At 44.9% G+C, this 22,193-nt stretch overlaps 2 protein-coding genes across 3 annotated transcripts; both read left to right on the forward strand.

The window, feature by feature from the left end:
• Positions 1-1,616: 1,616 nt before the first annotated feature.
• On the forward strand, positions 1,617-21,275 carry sf1 (splicing factor 1; the record flags this gene model as incomplete). Of its 2 annotated transcripts, none has more annotated exons than XM_083640651.1 (12): positions 1,617-2,022; positions 8,342-8,473; positions 12,243-12,318; positions 14,725-14,877; positions 15,183-15,272; positions 16,017-16,200; positions 16,757-16,872; positions 17,053-17,160; positions 17,306-17,483; positions 18,130-18,397; positions 18,676-18,840; positions 19,975-21,275. In XM_083640651.1, 12 exons carry the CDS (start codon positions 1,617-1,619, stop codon positions 20,298-20,300), a joined length of 2,202 nt encoding a protein of 733 aa, XP_083496777.1. In that variant the 3' UTR covers positions 20,301-21,275. The 2 variants fall into 2 exon arrangements, with proteins under 2 accessions (XP_083496777.1, XP_083496776.1); XM_083640650.1 differs by lacking the exon at positions 1,617-2,022 and adding an exon at positions 7,435-7,810.
• LOC310780106 (RNA-binding protein 4.1-like) lies at positions 2,469-4,305 on the forward strand. Its single transcript, XM_083640654.1, has one exon. The coding sequence runs from the start codon at positions 2,977-2,979 to the stop codon at positions 3,832-3,834; it is 858 nt and encodes a 285-aa protein (XP_083496780.1). The 5' UTR covers positions 2,469-2,976; the 3' UTR covers positions 3,835-4,305.
• Positions 21,276-22,193: the final 918 nt, after the last annotated feature.

The raw sequence follows: 22,193 nt of genomic DNA on the forward strand, positions 1-22,193 counted from the left end.
TCTGTGTGGATTTTGCATGTTCTCCCCGTGTTTGTGTGGGTTTTCTCCGGGTGCTCCGGTTTCCTCCCACCATCAAAGACATGTATGTTGGGGTTAAGACTCCTGTCAGTGCTCCTGACCAAGGCAATGGCAAAATAACTGGAGTTGGTCCCCGGGCGCTGCACTGCGGCTGCCCACTGCTCCTAGTTCTAGGAAGGTTCCTAGCAGAGAATGGGTCAAATGCAGAGGATGAATTTCCCCATGGGGATAAATAAAGGATAACTTAACCCTGGCCTGGGTTTGGATTTGAGTTGGGCCTTTACTTGCCAGTACATTCTATTCACAGTTGTAACAAACATCAATTTAGCTATTAGCATTGTACATAATTATTCTGAAAGGCAATAAAATACAACCTTTTTGCAGACAGTATTACTCAATACAATACAGCTGACAGAGTTGCCTTCAAGCAAGGTACGATTCACAACTGCATAGGCCTACATATAATAGCCACATACATGCAGAGACATCTGCATTAGGGATGGGCATCAATAATCAAAAATCGATAATTGATCGTTAAGGAATCATGTGATCATGTGGAATTTTGATATATATACAGTATATATATATTTAATCAAATAGATGTGCTGAAAGAATGGATTTCGCAACCAGGTGAGGGCGCAATCTAACTAGTTTTAGGAGACAGAAAACTCAACACAGAAGGGGGTGGGGCTTCCGAGGTGAATCGGCACACAGCAGCCAGCCACTGAAGCGGAAATAAAGAGAGCAAAGCGGAGTTTTGTTTGGGACCATTTTGAGTTCAAAGACGACTTTGCTCACTGCAACCACTGCGATGCCGTGTAGAAGTACAACGCGGCCACGCCAACAACGCCAATGATCCACCACTTGAACAGCGTACATCCGAGCCTGGTTAACGTTCGTTAATGTGCATTCGCGTCTCACCCCTGAGAATGCTAACATACTCATCTTCCTAAACAAATATCAGTAGGCTGGACGCTGGAGTCTGTTGTTTATGAATGGACACTAGTCACTTTGTTATTTTATGAGTGGACACTAGTCACTCACCACTGCCTTAATATATGAGTCACTGTTATTTGTTGAGTCTAAGTTAAATAGGCATACATTCTGGCGGTGTCTGGTCATAGACGCGTGGTCAATGGGTCAGCAGCATGGGGGAAATCCTCCTGTACTCCCCATTGAGCATAGTTAGCATTTAGCTGCGAGCCCAGCCCAGGCAGACAGGATCAAGGGTTTAACCCCCGCAGTAAACGCACATCTGAACAGATGTCCATGTAGTATGTACCTGCTTTTGAATCCCCAATCCTGTAGTGTAGAGCGCCGTAGCACCGTCCTTTTGTATCTTTAGTATTTTCTGCCATAGGCATTTTGTATATATATATATATATATATATTATTATCAATAATTGATCGTTAATTTTCCAGAATTTCGATTATGGAAATTTATTCAAATACCGATCTCTAATCTGCATTATATTTGTACAAATTGGGCTTTGTGATATCTGTGATATTATCAAGAACCCCTTTTTTTTTTTTTTGGACCAAGACCAATACAACACTGAATCTCTCATGTCTTCCTGTAGTGAACTGGAAGCGCCACAATGGTGAAAATATTCATCGGCAACTTGTCAGCGGACACGACGGCAGACGACCTTCGTTCGCTCTTCTCCCAGTATGGCAAGATCGCACAATGTGATATTGTCAAGAACTTCGGCTTTGTTCACATGGACAACAAGGCGGAGGCCGAGGAAGCCATCCGCAACCTCCACCACTACGAGCTGAACGGCCAGCCCATGAACGTGGAGATGAGCCGCGGCAAATCCAGGGCTTCCACCAAACTACATGTCGGCAACATCGCCTGCACCAATCAGGAGCTGCGGGCCAAGTTTGAGGAGTTTGGTTCTGTGTTGGAGTGCGACATAGTCAAAGACTACTCTTTTGTTCACATGGAGCGTATGGAGGATGCCATGGAGGCCGTCAGTAAGCTAGACAACACAGCCTTTAAAGGTGACCTCTCGGGCAGGGCACAAGGGGGGGATTTTACCTTATGTTATGTTAGACTTTATCGAGAATAATTTAATTGTGCTTCCTGTGAATTAACGGGCAAGTTATGGATGCAGCACAGGTAGTGTTGGAGTACTCGAGACTGATCTTGGTCTAGAGACCAAGACCACATTTCGGTGGTCTCGTCTCGGTCTCGTCTCGGACTCGCCCTCCCTCGGTCTTGCTCTTAAGTCGGTCTCGGACAAGCCGGTTTTCGGGATCTTATTTCAAGACCAGTCAAGACCACAAGGTCCATTCTGAGCCAGGAAAAACCCTGTTGTCCATTGTGTGAAATTATTTTCTACCGCAGACCAACAGGTTTACATTTCAACAACAACAAAATTCTCTCTCTCGCAACATAACCACTAATAGACCAGTATTTCTGACTGCAGTTTGGGATAGTCGTAATTTAGCAGCAGTAAGTGTTTCAGATAAAAGGATCGCCTTCCGTCACTGAGTATACCGTACAGCCATTTGTAGTTTGCTAAAATTCCTAAATAATGATTTATTTTATTGTTATCGGAGCAATGGTGTAAAGGCTAGTAAGCCATCATTAGTCTTGGTCTTGAAAATGGTCTTGCATTGGTCTTGGTCTCGGTCTTGTCCCCCCCCCCCCCCCCCCTCGGTCTTAGTCTCGACTCGGTCTCGGTTTAGGTGGTCTCGACTCCAACACTAAGCACAGGTAAGTGAGAGGATAAAGATGTAAGGGATAAAGCCAAGGTAAGATAGAGAAAGCAAGGCAACGTTGTGTCGCTTGTTTCCCAATTCTTCTGCGCTAATAAGTGATCTCTAATGATGTTTCAGAGTAGAATCGTGTTTTGTTAGCAGGCCTGAGACACCTTCATGTCAGAATTGAATTGTTGAGGATGCATGCAGGCATAACTCCTTACTGCGTCTTTTCCTTTTCAAGGCAAACTGATGAGCGTGAAGCTTTCGACTAGCCGCCTGCGTACTGCGCCGGGAATGGGAGGGAGAGCGGGTTGTTATCGTTGCGGGCAGGAAGGCCACTGGTCCAAAGAGTGCCCTCTAGACCAAAACGGCTACCACAGAAACGGCTCAGAGCCAAAGTCCGACGGATACGGCGAGAGATTTGGCGGGCGCGGCGGCGGTGGTCGCAACCGGGGTTATCATCCGGGCTTCGGCGGCGATGATCCAGATTTTGCCGGCGGCTACATGGCGGCACATGGTTTCCCCCGGGGTTCCGGTCACAGCAGCGGCGCGGCGGGGTACGGCAGCAGGGGCGCAGGCTACGAGAGTGCAGCGGGTTACGGGGCGCCCCCCGGTGGTTACGCCGCGGCTGAACATAGCATGGCTCGGATGTACGGCAGCGAGGCGGCGTACGGAGGCGGCGGCGGCGGCTCGCTCTATGGCGCGGCGCTACCAGCCTACCCGATGCGACGGTCGTCTTGTGAGGACAGGGATCCGTACGGGGCAGTGGACTTCTACGAGAAGTACAGGGCCAATCCGTATGGAGGCCATTATTACGAGGATCGGCGGACCGTCCCCATGCCTGCTCCACCACCACCGTCTTCCTCCTCCCGTGCGCCGCCGCACTCTAGCCACGACCCGTACGAGCGGCCTTCCCTCCCTCCTCCACCGGCTCCCGTCTCCTCATACTATGTACGTGACCGGAGTCCGATTCGCAGAGTCCCCGCCGAGGCAGATGGATACGCATATGAGCGCTCGCGCCTCTCCCCGGTGCCCGCCCCCCCAAGAGGTTCACCCTATGAGCATCTGCGGGACCCCTATGCTGAGCGGGCGCGCTATGCATACTAACACCTGCTGCTACACTGCCAAGTGAGAGCTGTGTTGGCTTTCAGCGAGTAGCATAGCCTAGGTGGGCGGTGCCATTGGAGTAACTACAATTTAACACTATTATAGGTAATATCCAAGATAAGGGTCAGCCCCTCTGTCTACATGAGGTGTCTGGGTAATAAAAGAGTAAAGTTATATTCAAGCTTGTTAATCACATTAGCCTAGGTCTCATATTGTGAATGGCTGAATGGTTTTAACGGTTACCCCATTCATTAACAAAGTTAACCGTTAACCTTGTGGTATACTCAACATGACCTCCAACTCATACGACCAATGACGTATCACTGCAATACGACCATACCACGTCTGCTAGACTAGCGCCCCTCAGTGGCAGAGAAAAAGTACTGCAACATATCCTCCAACTCATACGACCAATGACATGGTATCATTGCAATACGACCATACCACGTCTGCTAGACTAGCGCCCCTCAGTGGCAGAGAAAAAGTACTATGCGACTAGGGTGTGGGTTAGGGTAGGGATGCACCGATCCACTTTTTTCACTTCCGATCCGATTCCGATACCTGAATTTGGATATCTGCCGATACCGATATTATGCCGATACCAATATTTTTCTTGAATATACAGTATAGGCAAAGATTTGGCCAATTACATTTTTTTTTTTTAAATATACCTTGCAAAAAGCAGTCAAAATTAAGAAAATATACAAGGCAAAGAAGGATACTATTATACATTGTACAAACAACGTGTTGGGTCGTATCCAGTTGGAGGTCAGGCTGGATATACTCTCATTCTGGGTTGTATTTCAAAATGTTCATTGCTCTTGTTGCATTATTGTGCTGAGATGTCTTAGCCTATGTGTGGCCATGCTAATATAGATGGCTTAGCCTATGTGTGGCCATGCTAATATAGATGGCTTAGCCTATGTGTGCGGCCATGCTAATATAGGATATCCACAACTGGGTCTGCAATCACCTCATGATACTGTTGAGATGAACATGTTTCACCTCTGAAAGAAGATTGTACATACACTATTTAGATTACATTAGACAAGAAGAATGATTAGGTAAGAAGGATCAACTTAGTGCACGATGCATGTTTTAAATTTAAAGGTGAGTCCTATGATTATGTTCATGAAATCCCATCAGTTCTTCTCAGCAGCAGCACTACTTCTGTAGCCTGGGTAAACCCATCCCCCACGTGACCTGCTCTCAGACCTGTTCTCAGTCACTATGTGACTGGGAACTGAGAGAGCAGGTCACGTGGTGGCTGGGTTTACCTAGGCTACTACTTCTGTGCTATTTATTTCCCATTATAAGAGACCATTGAGGGTCACAATGTATCTGTGTTTGTGCAAGAACCAGCAAGAACATCATGTTATTTCACAAGTGAAAACGCACAACAAACTATATTGCTTTACCTGTGGGCTTTTGTCAAACCTGGTCCAAATATGAACTTGCACAGAGAATAAAAAATAGTTGCCGTTTTCACAGAGGGTTGTGAATTTGTTGAATTGTGATCATGGTTTTAAGTTTTTGCATTTGACGGGCTTTTGATTTTTCTTTCAAATCCGATCGTGAATATGAGGTTGCACATTTTGAACACTGATAGGGTTTGATGATGTTTTTTTTTTATACAATTTCACATTGGAAATGACCTCAGTGGTGTATGCTGTCTGTTTTTATTTGTAATACGATGTAAACCATTTGGCTAATCTCATTAAAGTCATAAAATGAGGTGCTATTTGTTTTTATTGCACTAGGCATCTCGCACGCGCCCGCTGTGCGGGCTCGCCCACCCTGCAGCTCGCCGAGCTGGCCCTGCAGCTTGCATACGCAGCTTGACCGCCCTGCAGCTCGACCGCTGTGTGGGCTCACTTGCTCTCCCGTCTGCCCTGCAGCTCTATAACATCGTAATTAGGGCAATCACCTAATTAAGAAATCCGGCTCGGTCAGGTCACCCGCACAGGCCGGGGCCGTATGGTTCCTCCTGATTCTACCTGCTTATACTCCCATCACTTATATAGCCTCACACTGATGACATCATCACTGATGACATCACTGAACTCACATTATTATGATATCACTGATGACATCAGTGTGTGCCTTCCTATGACATCACTGATCAGTCTTGTCACAATGTCTCCTTGTGTGCGTGTGTGACATCACTGACCAGTCTTGTCATAATGCCTCCTTGTGTGTGTGTGCGCGGCGTGCCCTTATGACATCATGGGGCGGCTGTGGCTCAGGACGTAATTCAGCAGAGGGCTGGTATGTGTTAGTTAATTAATCCAATTAGATAGTATTTGGAATGACAGTAAAAATCGACCAATCATATCTTCGCTCTAAATGGGAGGGCCATGTCCTCGCAATACTTCACAACCTCTGCTGAGGTCATCGCTTGTTGTGCAATACGACACGTCTGCGTTTCCAACGGAGACATCATGGAGCCAGCCGAGGAGTTCTTGAGGCCTGATGACAATGACGAGCCACCTCATGAGGATCAGCAGTGTGGGGAGAAGATCAGGGAGTCTGGTGGCAGCTCAGGAGGCCCACCTGTAAGAACAAGAAAGGGTTCCCACACCTTCATATTCAAGGACTTTCAAGGCCCTATGTAGGACTGTAATGCAAAACAAAGCAAAAATGAAGCACACTAAATGTGAGCCCCTTCTTCTCCTTAATTACCCCAGATTGCAGGGATGCACATGTATATAACATTGTCACATTGTACATTGTTGTGAATGGATTTCCAGAGTCAGACAATATAGGCTTAGGTGGCAGAGACAAACAACTTTCACAGAAAATCTATTATAGGCTCAAAAAAAATCAACAGACAAACATTGCCCACTTGCTCCCTTTTATAGACTAGCAATCTTGTGCTGTACGCGCCCGACTCTGCTGTGCACCCTTGCCTGCTCTATGACATTGCTGATATCATCACAGATGACATCAACACTGATGACATCACTGATGCAAACACACCACTACTTGTGATTCCCCCATACCAGTAAAATGACCGTCTTGTACCATGGAATAAAATGGTTCAATACTTTTTGACAGAACATCTGATGAATTGGTGAAAATTAATAGCTAATTCAATTGCCCCCGACCCGACCTCCAAAGGCCGCGATTGCTCCTCCTCTGCTCTCTGACCCTTTGCTACATGTTCTGCACCACATGTTGCACATAATTAAACAAAATAAACAACTTAACTGCAACATTACTAACATTTCCGCTGCATCTTGACATTGATTGACATTGATTTGAGGCTCGCCTGGAAAGCAGGCGAGAGCAGTCGAGTACAGTCAGCCAATCGGAGGCAGAGATGGGCGGGTCATGCCTTCGCCATCATAGGAAAAAAATGACGCGTGCCGGAGGGGTAGAAAAGGGACCGGGGTCAAAATGCAACAAAAGGTGAACAACGCGATTGGCAGTCGAGTGAGCCAATCAAATGTTTTTGAATGATGACGTAGTTAAAACAAATGTCCAATAGAATATGAGCCTTAGGGAGGGGCTTAGGTCATTGGCCAATAGGAAAGTTTCATGCTACATCGGATCATCCTTTGTGATTTTCTGGTGGGCGCCATTTTGATGATACCGAAGCGCGAGTGAGTGAGTGGAGGAGACAGTAACCTAACCCAGTAGATATTTATCTTTATATTTCCTGATTGTCTAACTCCGTGTGCTCTGAGCCTGCTAACTGAGGGAGGCCCGTTGTGTTGAGTACCTCTGGAAATGGCCACGGGAGCAAACGCAACCCCCCTGGGGAAGCTGCACCCCAGTATTGGCGCTAAACGAGGCTTCGAGTCCGGGCCTGGTGCAGGGAACGGCCTGATGCCGACGCCGCCTGTCTCTTTCCCCCAGCTGCAGGCTTTCCAACCTCCGATGCCGAACGTCACTTTCCCACAGTTCACTGCCCCCGCAGGCTTCCCTACGCAGCCTCAACAGCCAGCTCCAGTGGTCGGGATGCCCAAAACAGGTAAGCAGACGCCAGCTACCTACAAGCTAGTCTCACCGTAGAGGTACACGTAGCAACAATAGCTAACGTGGATTACAGGCCCAACACCAGGCTTTGCTCTGGCCCTACACGACATGGAGACGTCCAAGCTAGCAGCTAACAAGCTAACGTTAATCGTCTTCCACCTTACTACAGTTAACGTACTATCCAGGGCCCGGGGTTTGCTTTCAACCGTAACGTCGCTCTTTAATGGGTAATTAAATGATTGCATTGTGATTTTTGTTGAGGTCGGAATGTAACGTCTATGCATTCACGTTAGCTCCGCTATGTGCTGCTGTTCTGTCCAAGGATCCACTGAATGTCTATTGATAATGGTATGATCATTCTGCTTGGTCACTTGGTGTGAAAGGGGTATGAGCTAATGATTCGGAGAAGCCATGTTTATAAAACCCTTGTTATAAGGTTATGACGTGCTTCTCTATACAGCAGAGAGCGGCATGTAGTGGGGCTATAGCCAAGCTACTTTAGCCTCTTCCCTCCTTTCTTTGGCAGATTTCGGTCAGAAGAAATCGAGGAAGAGGAGTCGCTGGAGCAGCGAAACGCCTGACCAGAAGACTGTCATACCTGGCATGCCCACTGTCATTCCCCCCGGACTCACCCGAGACCAAGAGAGAGCCTATATAGGTAAATTGAATTACAGTGTACCCGATTAACCAAGATTGTAATGTTAAACATAAATGTGGATTTGTTTAATAGATGTCTTTTAATAGCATATGTGTGTGAGGTTAGTTTCTCTTCACATGTTATGTCTGCTGGATTCCAGCAGTTTAGAGCTCCCTTCAAGTCTACAAAACACAATTCTCCAAAATCTAAGCTCACCCAACACATTTTCCATTTTACTAGATATTTATAACATTTAATTTCTGAAACTCGTCACTGCTTGATGGGTTAGCGCCAACTGTTGAAATTCAGCACGCAATTCTGGTGAGCAACAGATACAACATGTTCATATGAAGTGTTAATGAGCAACAGATACAACATGTTCATATGAAGTGTTAATTGAGGCAATTTCTCCCTAAAGGAGGTGAAGTGCTTCTGCTGTGGGAAGTGTTTTTGTGGTCTTAGGGTTTGCATACCATCGGGCACCCATTAGCAAGAGGACATGCGGTTAGCGATTATTCCGTTTTCCATTTACACTGGGAACTGGGAATTTCCCCGTTCACAGACTGCAACACCCCCCCCCCCCCCCTCCTGTATATCACCTGAACTCGGATTTCCTACTCTGAACTCAAAGGAACCTCACCAACCCTGACCTCAAAATCCAAGAGGGCAGCTTCCACATCAACAACAGTAGTGAAAGCTGTAGTAAATACTGGTCATGAGCACTTCTGTCTTATTTGTGTCGCTTTAAATCAGCTGTACACACAACACTGTCTAACTTCTATCTGTGGACATGTTGCTACGGTGTTTGTATGCACAAAATACGTTTACATTAAGTTTAATACAATTTACATTGTCATCAACTGGTATTGCTAACAATGGCTAGTCTGGCTAGAGCTAACCCTGGCTGTTTTTCCGGCTGTTTTACTGGAACACGGTCAACTCGGGTGTGACTTCTTTTAACTAGGAAATTCCTAGTTCCCAGTGCAAATGGAACGCGGAGTTAGACCCCACTGCTTGCTGATAATTGTCCTGAGCTGCAGGTCACTCACTGTCTTGCCTGTTCCCCTATACATCATCAGTATTGTTCCCTTGCATGGAGGGGTTACTCATACTGTCCTCCTAACATGCTAAATTATGCTTCTGTTTATATTGGTATCAAGTGTGACTGTGTGAGCAATGCTGCTTCAACGGCAACAGAAATCCATCTAACATACACATTTGAATTATTCATCCTTTGGTAAATCCTTTACAGTGTTGTGGACCTCCATTTCAAATTGCGGCAAAGTGGGACAACGCATGATTATTGTTTAGCCTGGCCTTTTAGTTTGGTTTGGTTCTGAAATGCCATTCAGCAGCAGTGTAGCAGCAACATGCTGCCTTCATAGGCCCTTAACGGGGTGTCTTGAAGCTTCCAAACCTTGAGTGAATGACTGAAGTAGTCCTTCGTGTCGTTCACTCATTGGTAATGGTTGCTCTTCCTTGGTATGTAAACGTGTCACACTTCTCTTTTCCTTTGCTCATTCAGTAGATCCCCTAAAAACACTTTAATCTGAAAACTGCTGTGAACCACAATTCACAGGGGCTGAATTCATCTCACTGAATCCAGAGTAATACTTTGAGTCACCAGTGAATCTGTTGGATGGGATGTGTGTTGGGGAGTCTGGGGACGGGGGTGGGGGGGGGGTGGCGTTGGTTGTCATTATCAGTTTCATAACGTGCATGACATGAGTGATTTCTTTGTCCATTCCCTCCTGAATGTAAGAGTTGACCCCCGCAGCTTTCGCTCTGCGGAGTGCAAACAGCGACTGTGGTCACCTGTTTTGTTATTGAACCCAGGGTTCGTACAAACTTAAGTCTTGAAAGTCTGGAAAATGCTGAATTCTAACATGTTTTCAAGGCTAGGAATATGCTTGAATTTCAATATACACCTTGAAAAATGCTTGATTTTCAAGTTCAACATAATCTGGTGTTTCATCTACTACACAGTCGCTCATGTAAACCAAAACTCTTCAAATATTTGAACTTGTCACTCATAGCTAGGCAAGTCCTCTGTTGATCCCTTACTGTGGAAATAGGCAAATAGCAAGCATGAAATAATCATGATCAAAACATAAAATAAAAGTTAATATGAACAGCTGGGAACGTAAAGTGACAATATATATACATTGATTGCTGTGGGTATAAAGGAATACTGTAAACTTTTCGCAATTGCATTTATAGTAACCATTCAGATGTGATGATAAAGGCTTCCAGTCTGGTAATTTTTTTGGTTTAGGTACCTTGAAAGTGCTTTAATTTTACTCTTAAAAAAACTGTACGAACCCTGTGAACCATGAAAACGAATAGAGCTTTTAGTGATGTAGACCCGGCCTGTCCTTCAAATGCCAAAGTCACATGCAGGGCTCCAGAGTGCGCCTATAGGCACATTTTCCCAACTTAAAATCTACCAGTGCGCCTAGGTTGCACCGGTGGCGTTTTTTTCCCCTCTCGCTCTATCGCCCGCTCTTGTGCCACAGTGTACCGTCCTGTGTCAATCTCCCCCCCCTCATCGGGGACACACAAAAAGCCTGGGAAAAGCAAGAATGTTTTCAATGGCTTCTGAGTGCTTTAGACTTATGTAGAATTGTTTTATTTTGAAAATGTTGGTGAGAGAATAGTGACTTAACAGACATTTATTTACATGAAAATCTTTGAGCATATCACTTTAAGAAATTACCAATATGTATACAAAATGACAATGAAGGTAACTCTTAAAATGTATTATTGCGGTGCCAAAAGGTGTGATGAAAAATTTCGGTGCATCTAATCTAAATTATGTGCTGGTGCACCTAAATTAAAAAGTAAGGCGCACTGGTGCAACCACTGTAAAAAGTTAGTCTGGAGCCCTGGCATGCTTCCACATGCTGCAGTTTGGAGGCAGTAGTGAAACCATGTCTTTTTTGGAAGAAGATACGGTACTTCAGCTCAGGTTTGCCATATTAACGGGCAGGCATTTTTAGGAACCCTGGTCTAGTCATCTACTGGCATTGACATTTTGCCATATGTTTCATCATGTCTGAAGTTAGTCTTATGCAATTGAGTTAATCAGGAACCTTTGTCCCATCGAAATATAGGACTTATTCCCTCTAGAATGTGTTATTCATATAGGGCCATATGATTTCCGCAAAATGGGGAAAAAACGGGCAGAATCATGGAATTCAATAATAAAAATGGAATCTACTGTAAAGCATGGAATATTGTAGAATTTTCCATAATTTGGCTGAAATTGATAAAAAGTTAGGCCTGATTATCAAAATCAAATGTAGACTTGATTATTGGTGTAACCTAAAGTATTTCATAATTGGAAAATAAGCCTAGAGAAATGATTCTGTTTTTGATTGGGGTGTTTTGTGAAGGCGGTCAGTCTTCACTTTGAGAAACATGTCGAAGAGGCTATATATAAATATATCTCGATCCTCCTAACCCCCAAATTAAAACGGGGAAAACAGAATTTGGGGGGAGAAAATGGATTTTTTTGGGGGGGTGGACGGATTTCATATAACCCTATTCATATTGGTTAATTTGTTCCTGTGATTTCTCCAGAAAGGAGTAAGGACTTTGATATTCTTTGATCATGAGCTGTTGGTTTTATCTCCCCTGTTTTGATTGAACAGACATTTGCTGTAATGTGTCTTGACTTCAGTAATGACTGAGACAGTGCTCTCATGTGAGGGCTGCTGTCTCTGATGTTGTTGTGGTAACCACAGTTTTCTCCATCCTTGTTTTTCTTTCCTAACCTGAATTCTTCCAGTCCAACTGCAGATCGAAGACCTGACTCGTAAACTGCGTACAGGAGACCTGGGAATCCCTGTTAACCCTGAGGACAGGTCGGAAAAATTAAACCCACCAACAGTAACACTTTCTCTACCTTCTTGACCTTTTATTTTTATTTTATTTAAGACAAAATGTTGATTCTCATTTCTCTTTATATTAGTGTGTGTTAGCCTAAATCTCAGATGGTGTCTTACAATTAGCTGTTTTTTTATTACTTAGCTAGCTATCTCCTACTGGTAGGACAGTATTATTTAGAACTTTTGGGCAAGTTTTTTTCTTTTTGCACATAAACTAGACCTAGTGCTAGACTAAATGATATAGAAATGTCCAGGCCTTGCACTGTTAAAGCCATCACTAGTAAATGTACTTACATTTACCAGTACTGGCAGTTTGCTCAATTCCTATATTTTATCAGCTTTCTTTGAATTGGTGTTGGTAAATTCTTACAAGTAAGATTATAGAAATAGCAGTTTAGCATTCCTGTTCAGTTTTTTTTCTTTAAGTTAGGGTGGGGACGAAGGTACATCTGACAGGTTTTCATAATTTGGTTATAACTACATTCATTAGGTATACAGTATATAGACAATTTAATTTTTGAAGTTGAGTTCAGGTGTATTAAAATGGAGACTGTTTAGCAAATGATTTGAAATTGAGCGAATGAAGATTTGAAAGACTTGCCCATTTTCATTTGATTACTTTTCAATTTATATGCCAACTTGAGTTTTCTAGACTTATTTCCTCCAGCTTAGCTTGCTAGTCCTTATTGATCATGGTTATGTTGCACCTTCATCGCTCGTATTGGTATGTGGTCGATGTAGTGTGTGACTGTTTGAATGCACTATTATGCATAATTATTAATGTATGAAGATTTCTTTCTCAACTCTGAAGCAGGTTTGGGTCAATACTTGTGACTCTACATAAATGATTATTTTAAACTGTTGAGTTTTAATAGTTCCAATAAATTTCCATTTTCTGGAAAAGTCGTAAAATACTTTAAACAGTACCATCACTGGATGTTACGTTGCCTTAACTATTGAAGTTACTGGATACTTTCGTTACTTTGCATTTTAGATTGTATAATAACAGAACCATTTTTGCCAGTGATTATTGCAGTCATGACAACATGCCTGAAGGGTTTAACCTGAGACTTGACAAATTAATAACCATTTGGATGTTCCCCATGGTCATTTATGGTTTTCCCATAACGTGGCTTCCAACATTTCCACGTTTTTTTTCCCAGTTTTCCATGTGGACTGTTGAGCTCGGGAAGAACACTGCCAGAATCCTGTTTGTTCTGGAAAAGCAATGGCCACCTTATAACATAGTCTCCATAAGGATCTATTCCCGCAGGAAATGCCATTGCTCTCAACAGTGTGTGAGGTTGCTCTTTGTTAGCTAGAGTCCCTGTCGTCTGTATATGGTTTAGAGTTTCTCATCATAATCTTAATCAGACATTTCCACAGCGGCATAAAAGTTGATTCCAGGACTCTTATAAATCACTCCCCACTCTAACCTCAAACAAACTCAAGTGGGGGTGTTTCAGGTTGTCACCGCTGGAAGTTTCAAGCATAAACTGAAAGAGCTCTTATTTTTATTATTTTTTTCCCATACTCTTCCTCTCTGAATTTACCGTCAAATGGACCCAAATGTGGCTCTCTTGATTGGAGAGCTTAGGAAAAGGTGGACATCTAATCTTAACTCCTTTTCTCTAACCCAAATTAGTCCCACGTCAACCCTAACCCTTTCTCAAGCACAGAGCCTCCTTAACGCAGCGGCCCAGGTTTTCAGCGCCCACGGGGAGGAGGTACCGGACCTCTCCCGCCACGCCACCGCCGGCCCGGGCAACTCTCAAAGCCGGCCTTTCTCTTTAGGATTGACAATTTTGTTTTTTCTTTTCTTTTTTCCCTCCAACTTTCCTTTCTAGTAGGCCAACAATCCTGTATGCAGGTTTAGTTATGGCCACTTATTTTTTTTAATTTGTGCTGGATGCCCCTCTAGTGTATTGGGTTTATGACCACTATATACAGCTTTGGTTGCCCCCCGTTTTTTTAATCATTACTATTATTTTATTATTATTTTACCTTAAATTGTGTAATAAATGGGACTCTTTGGCTTATTAAAAGTCAGTACAGAGTTCCTACATATTTCCATGTTCTTTGAGTTTATTGCTGTAGCATTGACCATGTGTCATATAGCCAGCCTTTCTGAGAGATTGTCTCTCTCCTTAGTTTCAAATTGAGAGTAACCATTTCCCCCTCCTCCCCTGAATAAATGAGCCATGTTTCTCTGTGAGACGTGTTCTAGCTCTTGATCCAATGTCCCGCTTGAAGATTGCCAGCTCTTAAATGCTTAGCTAGTTCTAGGGAAACCTCTGTGATTGTGTCACTGGCCGTGAGTTCCACTTCTCGAACGATGTTGACGGTGGCTTTCTTGTCTTGTTCTTCTGCTACCATTTTCAGGTCTCCCTCTCCGGAGCCCATCTACAACAGCGAGGGCAAGCGGCTGAACACCCGGGAGTATCGCACGCGGAAGAAGATCGAGGAGGAGCGTCACTCCCTCATCACGGAGATGGTGGGACTCAACCCCGAGTTCAAACCACCCGCCGACTACAAGTATGATCTGTTTTTACCCCCTTAAACCATCCGTTTTTGTCTGACTGTCCTTGGATGGATTCGTCATGTGCTTCCCCCATTTGAGTTTTAAGGAAGGATTTTGTCATTTGTGAACCTGCTTTGTGCACCTAGTGTAAAGTTAGTCTGGAGATCAAGTTATCATATGAAATCAGCAAGGTGACTTCCTCCCTGATGTGTTCATCCAATCACCCAATCCCACCCGCTTGCAAACACGATGTCTTGCTCTCTGCTGCTGCTTGTAGTTGAGAATGGTTTGATTGATTTCTTGTACTTGTCTCCTGTAGGCCACCAGCAACCAGAGTCAATGACAAAGTCATGATCCCCCAGGACGAATACCCAGAGATCAACTTTGTTGGCTTGCTGATTGGGCCACGGTAAGTTGAGCTAAATCTTACTCATACGGTGCCTTTTGTCCCTCGCAATGGAATCGAGGAATGGACGCCAATATTACCCGTTGACGTAATTTCGGGTTCCCACTGGTCTTTGAAATCCTCGAAAGTTTGTGAATTTAAGAAAACAAGACATAAATAGACATATACATGGCTTATTTTAAGTGATTGAATTCATTTATTTGTGCAAGAATAGAAATGGATTTTTGTTTTTTGTTTTGTTTTTACTACTTAACATTAACACAGCACAGTTGAGAAGTGTTAAAGATTATTTTTATAATTGTCTGTGAGCTTCTGTGAAGCTGCTAGTTCTCATTCTCGCTGTCTCACCCGCTGACCTGGCAGTGCTCATTCCTGCTGTGCCTCGTCCTCGTCCTCATGTCTCGTTTTGCCCTCGCGGTGTCGCCCGTTGGGGGGTTCGCAGACGCAGCTTGGCCGCTGCATGACACCGCCCACAGTTCGGCCGCTGCACGGCCTCGCCCGCTGAACTGCAGTTGAGCAATTGTGGGTCACCGCGCCAACTTTTGCACAATTATTCTCAGTGTTAGAACAGTAATTAACCTTGATCCGTGTCTATGCCGCGTTGGGTCCTTGAAGTTGACTGAATTGGATCTGTAAAGTCCTTGAATTTGATGTTTAAGGAGGCGTAGGAACCATGTGTATGTCAAAGTTACACTGACTGGCCTATGGGGGTGCTACAACCTTGTTTTTTCTCGACCGTGTCACCAGTGGTAACACCCTGAAGAACATTGAGAAGGAGTGCTGTGCCAAGATCATGATCCGCGGGAAAGGCTCAGTGAAAGAGGGGAAGGTCGGCCGTAAGGACGGACAGATGCTGCCAGGAGAGGACGAGCCTCTGCACGCCCTGGTCACTGCCAACACTATGGACAACGTCAAGAAAGCTGTGGAACAGGTTTGACAACTGCAACCTTTCTATGTTGCTACAAAGGAGCCGGGACAGGGGGTGACATGCAGGTTCAAACCCATTTCTGCTGAGATTAGGATTTGGCCTTAAATTCGGTACGCGCTCTACCGGTTAAACCGCCTGATAATTTCGATTTTTATCACCTCGGGGATTTGCTTCAGTGTTTACTGTTTGAGTTGACACTTCTGCAAATCCAATTCCAACAAAATCCCCACATATCCCACTCGAGTAGCCTGTTGTACTTTGGAGCTATAGTACTTGTATTGAAATCGGCTAAGAAGCTTCCTGATATCAATACTTTAGTTACTTGCTCTTTGGTGCGATAAACTTCTCCTGCAGGAGGAAAATGTCACCTGAGTGAAAACGTTTTGTGAATTTTATGCACTGTGGCTATTTAGGCTGAATGCTGTTTAATTAGCCTAACCTATGGTACAAGTCTTTGCCATCGCAGATAACATTTGATGTTGTTATATACTGAGTGTGAGGAATAGGTTTATGGTTTATACATTATTATATACTGAGTGTGAGGAATGTGTATCTGCAGATCCGCAACATCCTGAAGCAAGGCATCGAGACCCCCGAGGATCAGAACGACCTGCGTAAGATGCAGCTGAGGGAGCTGGCCAGGCTCAACGGCACTCTGAGAGAGGACGACAACAGGTCAGTGGAACAAGACTTTCACTCTTGAGAGAGGACGACGACAACGGGTCGAGACATTCTGTTCTCGATGCTTAGCTAAAGTCCCCGAACAAAAACTTGGTCCATATTGCTGGGGTTTTGGTGCAGGTATAGCTGTGTTAAATTTGCATTGATTTTTTTTTATTATTTTTGTCTCTGTAGGATCCTTCGTCCTTGGCAGAACTCTGAACCACGAAGCATCACCAACACCACCCTCTGTACCAAGTGTGGCGGAGCAGGCCACATCTCCTCTGACTGCAAGTACACCAGGTAATGACCACGGGTTGATCAATCAAATCACAAAATTGTGTACTTCGGTTTTCTGTAACATATAAGTGTATGCTAGCAATACTACGCTTGGTGTTAATGTCCTGTACCCCCCTTTTTTTCCCCCTTTTTTTTCTGCTTTCCCTAGCTCGTTTGCTGCCCACAGAGCGACTGGCGGTGAGCCTCCTCAGTCAGCCCAGGACAAGGCTCGTATGGACAAGGAGTATCTGTCCCTCATGGCGGAGCTCGGGGAGGCTCCGGTCCCCTCGTCTGGTGGAGGACACTCCGGCAACCATGGAGGACATCGCAACAACCAGCCGCCACCGGTCAGTACTGCTGTCACAGCAGTTTCAGAACTTTCAGGAAACCCTCACAGCCGCGTTTCAGACAGTAAAATGGCTGATGACCTGAACGAATATGAGTTACCTACTTTGAGGACAAAGATATCAATGAATAAGAAGATTCAGACCCAGATTATGATGTGACTGTTGACACGCTAGCCAAGGCTCATTTGGTGAGCAGTTTTGGCGAATTTGCCGTTGTATTTCAAGAGGACTGCAAAACGGCGATCGCTAAACATTACTGGTGCTGCAGTAATTGTCAACGTTCACCAAAAAATATATTTCTTAGCCTCTCTAGTAGCTAGAAACATGAAATAAAAATAATTTGAGAGCTTAAGCATTTGGCTTTTCATTTTGTAAGGGTTACATTTGCCCTAATAATCATTAAAGCTGCTTGCACAGTTCTGCACAGCCTCAATTTGGAGCCTTGCAAGCCAAGACAGTGGGTGCCAGTGAGACTGTACATACTCCAACCTAACTCAGCGCGTTGACTGTAGTACACCTCTGAAACACTAGGTGGCTTGTGGTGCACTCATGTCCGTTACATAATGACGCTATCGCTTGTAATCATGTCGGTGGGGGGACATTTTGTTATGGGTTCAACATCTGACTATTGCTTTTCTGTCAGCAGAGCCGGCCTCCTTGGATGAACTCCGGCCCGTCTGAGAACAGGAACTATCACAGCATGCACGGAGGCCACGGAGGGCATGGAGGGCACGGAGGGCACGGAGGGCATGGAGGGCACGGGGGCCACGGGGGGCCCCACAACTTCCCTCCCCCCATGTCCAACATGGGAGGCCCCCCGATGCCCCCGAACCCCAACAGCCTGCCTCCCCCCTGGATGCAGCCGCCACCGCCCCCCATGGGCCAGGGACCAGGACCTCACGGACACCACATGGGTAAGGGCCATTTAAAAGAGAGCGATTGTTGTCTGTAAGCATTAGCTCACTTGAAATTGGACAGTGTGAACCTAAATTAACTGAATGCAAAAAGGAAATCAACTTTTTTCCACTATGGTTCAGACCAAAGACAACCAGCTGTAAGTTTCATCGCACGCTAGATTGACTCTGGAAGTCGGTGAAGAAAGTGACAGTCGAGTTAATGTTACCTTTCTAGCTGCTCTGTGTCTTTGTTAAGTGTTTTTGACCTGTGGCTTAACGGCTTGGCTCCTCTATAGGTCTGCTGCCTCCTCCCATGGGCATGATGCCACCACCACCTCCTCCCCCCAACAACCAGCCGCCCCCTCCCCCATCCGGACCCCTGCCACCATGGCAACAGCAGGCTCCGCCTCCCCCTCCGACCAGCAGCATGGCATCCAGCGCACAACTGCCATGGCAACAGAGTAAGAACACACAACGCCGCCTTTGTGAATGGCTGCCCAGAGAATTAGGCACCGACTTGTTTGAGTGGCCCGCAAACTAGGCTTGCTGTGGTACTTTACCCAAGTAAAGTACCTACCTCTCAATTGTACTTAAAGTCCCTGGAAACCAGAAATATTTTTTTATTATTTAGCATTTTGAGTTAATCACATCACAGGAACCTATGTTAATAAGCCACCAGCCAAATTTGAACGATGATGAACGTCGCAAAGTATATAAATTTAGGTTTGACAGTCATGGCAAAAGTCATGACAATCAATTCGATTTTAGAGTGTATTTTCTCCCGCGGATTGTGTGGGCGTGTCCCGTCTGCAGCAGGTCTCTCTCTCTCGGAGGAGGAGACCTGCTCGGAGGAGACCTCTCTCTCCGTTAACGGAGAGAGAAGGAGAGAGAGAAGGAAAGAGAGATGGAGTGTGTGTGTGTTCGCGCGTTGCTCAGTGCATAGCCTACTGACAGAGAGGAAGAGATCTCTGCGCTACGAGTGAACAGCGCTACTGTGTGTGTGATTCAATTAAATCTTATGACGTGATAAGATCATGCATTTTAGCGCCGCGCGCACCGCTCTCTTCAATGAGGAAATGGAAATCCAGACCTTGTAGAAAAGTGTCGATTTTTGGGGTTAGGGTTGAAAGTAATGTCAACATACATTCTGAGGCACACAATTACTCACATAAGACCCTAAATTTAATAGTTAGAACGTTTTTGTGGATTTTGGTTTCCAGGGACTTTAAGTACAGTACTTTAGTAAATGCACTTAGTTACATTCCACCACTGCGTTTATTTATACTCATTCTCAATAGAAGAGCTGAAGGAAGCTAGAGAACTGAGATCGCATTAGTGATCTGATCATTAGTTAGGTCTATATGTCATGAGGTACTGTATGTGTCATGGTGGGAGAGGACACAAGTGTGAACTTGTTGCTTAAAGGAGAAGTAAATGACATCGCTGGCATCCACTTAACTCAAGCCAACTCTCAATAGCTGTCAAACTAAATGAATGACAGCAAAACTGTTTGGCAGTTTTCAGATATGTGTGAGATCCTGTGTGTTTTGAGTGAAGTTCTCTTTTGAATGTAACCGCTCTCCTCTCCCCCACAGATACCAGCACAACATCCAGCCCGGGCAGCGGCACCCTGCCCCCCTGGCAACAGCCCCAGCAGCCCACGGCCTCCGGAGCCCAGCCGCCCCCGCCCATGGGCACCCCCTCCATGGTGCCCCCTCCCCCGGGCGTCCAGCCCCCGCTGCCCCCCGGAGCCCCGCCTCCCCCCCCTCCGCCTCCCCCGGGATCCACGGGCATGATGTACGCCCCGCCGCCGCCCCCTCCGCCCATGGACCCCTTCGTCACCATGATGGGGATGGGGGTGCCGGGCATGCCCCCCTTCGGTATGCCCCCCGCCCCGCCTCCTCCGCCACCGCAGAATTAAGTAACCCCTCCCCACCCACCTGGCCGTGGGTCCACCCAGAGTGATTGAAGAGAGAGTGGCGCCAACAGAAGTCCAAAATGCTTGATCGTCACATGACTCAACGTAGCTCCATTTCACAGGCTCCATTCTAGCATCCACCTATAGTGGACCTTCAAGGATAGTTCCAGGAAGTATGTGGCAGGCCTTTTGAATGCATCAAAGAATGCTATAACAGGGCAAACACAGCGGACGCCAAGCCTCTGGAAGTGCAGGCAGTTTCATTTCTGCACCCTTGTTAACAGATTGTACCGATCACACTGGCCGAGGGCGGCTTGTGGCCGACAGCCATCGTTTTTCTGCGTCTTCTCTATTTTTTACGTGAGCCGCAAGTGATTGTGTGCAGCCAGGCAGGAAGTCACCACAAGGTGTGACTGGCGGATCCATGTGTTTGCACCATTATAATGCTGATAATATATATTATAGGGGTGTCACGATTCGATTTGACTTTCGATTTTAAGGTCAGGATTTGATTTTCTATTCTACATATATATACTGTATGTGTGTGTATATATGTATGTATGTATATATATATTTATATATTTATATATATATATATATATATATATATATATACAGTATATATATATGTGTGTATGTATGTGTGTATATATATATATATGTATAGTATAGTCCCACATTAAGGCCATGATGGTCAAACTTGAATGATTTATTATTATTATTGAAGTGCAATAATAAATCCATCCATCTTCATCTCCATAACTATGAAAATTAAAAAAAATCGTGACACCCCTAATATATAATTTGATTCTTTAAATGTATTAGCCTTTCAAAGCACATCACAAACGGTCCATTCTGCTGCAACTCTACAGCGCTGCTTAATCCAGAACCTTATTTCCGGGAGCTATTTGCGAGGTAAAAAAAAAAAAAAAAAGTCCATTGGAGTAAATGGACTTGATGCAACTCTTATATCTCTCTGGCTCTGGGTGCACTCTGAAGAATGGTCCTCCCACACGTTTTTCCACCCCTGCAGCACACTGTTCACCGGATATCAAACAGACTTCTAATATTCAATACAGAGCATCTACATCTGTTCACTGAGAAACAATTATAACCTGTGCTTTATTTTTTATGGGTCCTTGGCATTGTGAATCTCTGAAACAATGAAAAGGGTGTGTCCGTTGGATATGTAAATTTGTGTAACTTAATTTTTTTTTCTCATTTTAAAAGTTTGTATTAACACAAAGCTCCTTGTGTCCATACAAACGGTGTTGCTCTTGGGCAGATATTTTTGTGTTGTATCAGTTTTGCAGTGCTAGCAATGTTTCTGTCATACTCGTACCAAATAATTTGTTTAAATTTGTTCAAATAAACAAGTTTGATCTTGCTGAACAGTATCATTTCATTTGATACAAGTAATATTTTGGTTTAAATCTTTAACATTGAACTTTCATTAGATTTAATCTAACTTTTTTTACTAAACTTTTTTTTCCTTCTGACCCCCCCCCCAATTTTCTCCCCGATTGGGGCCAATTCCCCCTGCTGTCTCTGTCGTTGCTCCGCCCCCTCTGCAGATCTGGGGAGATTTGTAGACTAGCACATGCTTGCTTAGATACATGTGCAGTCGCCAGTTCCCCTCCCCCTGAACAGGTGCCCCGGCCGACCAGAGGAGGCACTAGTACAGTGATCAGGACTTGTACCCTTAATCCGGTTTCCCCACCCGCAGACACGGCCAATTGTGCCTGTATGGACATCCAACACGGGGGCTCAAACCTGCGACCCTGTTAGGCAGGCAATCTACTGCTGCATTACCCTCTGTTAACTTGAGTTTAATACTTAATTGGCATGCTCCATGTTCAGATTTTTCAGGCTGTTGTCACGTGAGTGGCGTCATGT

Source organism: Poromitra crassiceps (genome assembly GCF_964638095.1).
Source record: "Poromitra crassiceps genome assembly, chromosome: 7".
NCBI classification, from domain to species: domain Eukaryota; kingdom Metazoa; phylum Chordata; class Actinopteri; order Beryciformes; family Melamphaidae; genus Poromitra; species Poromitra crassiceps.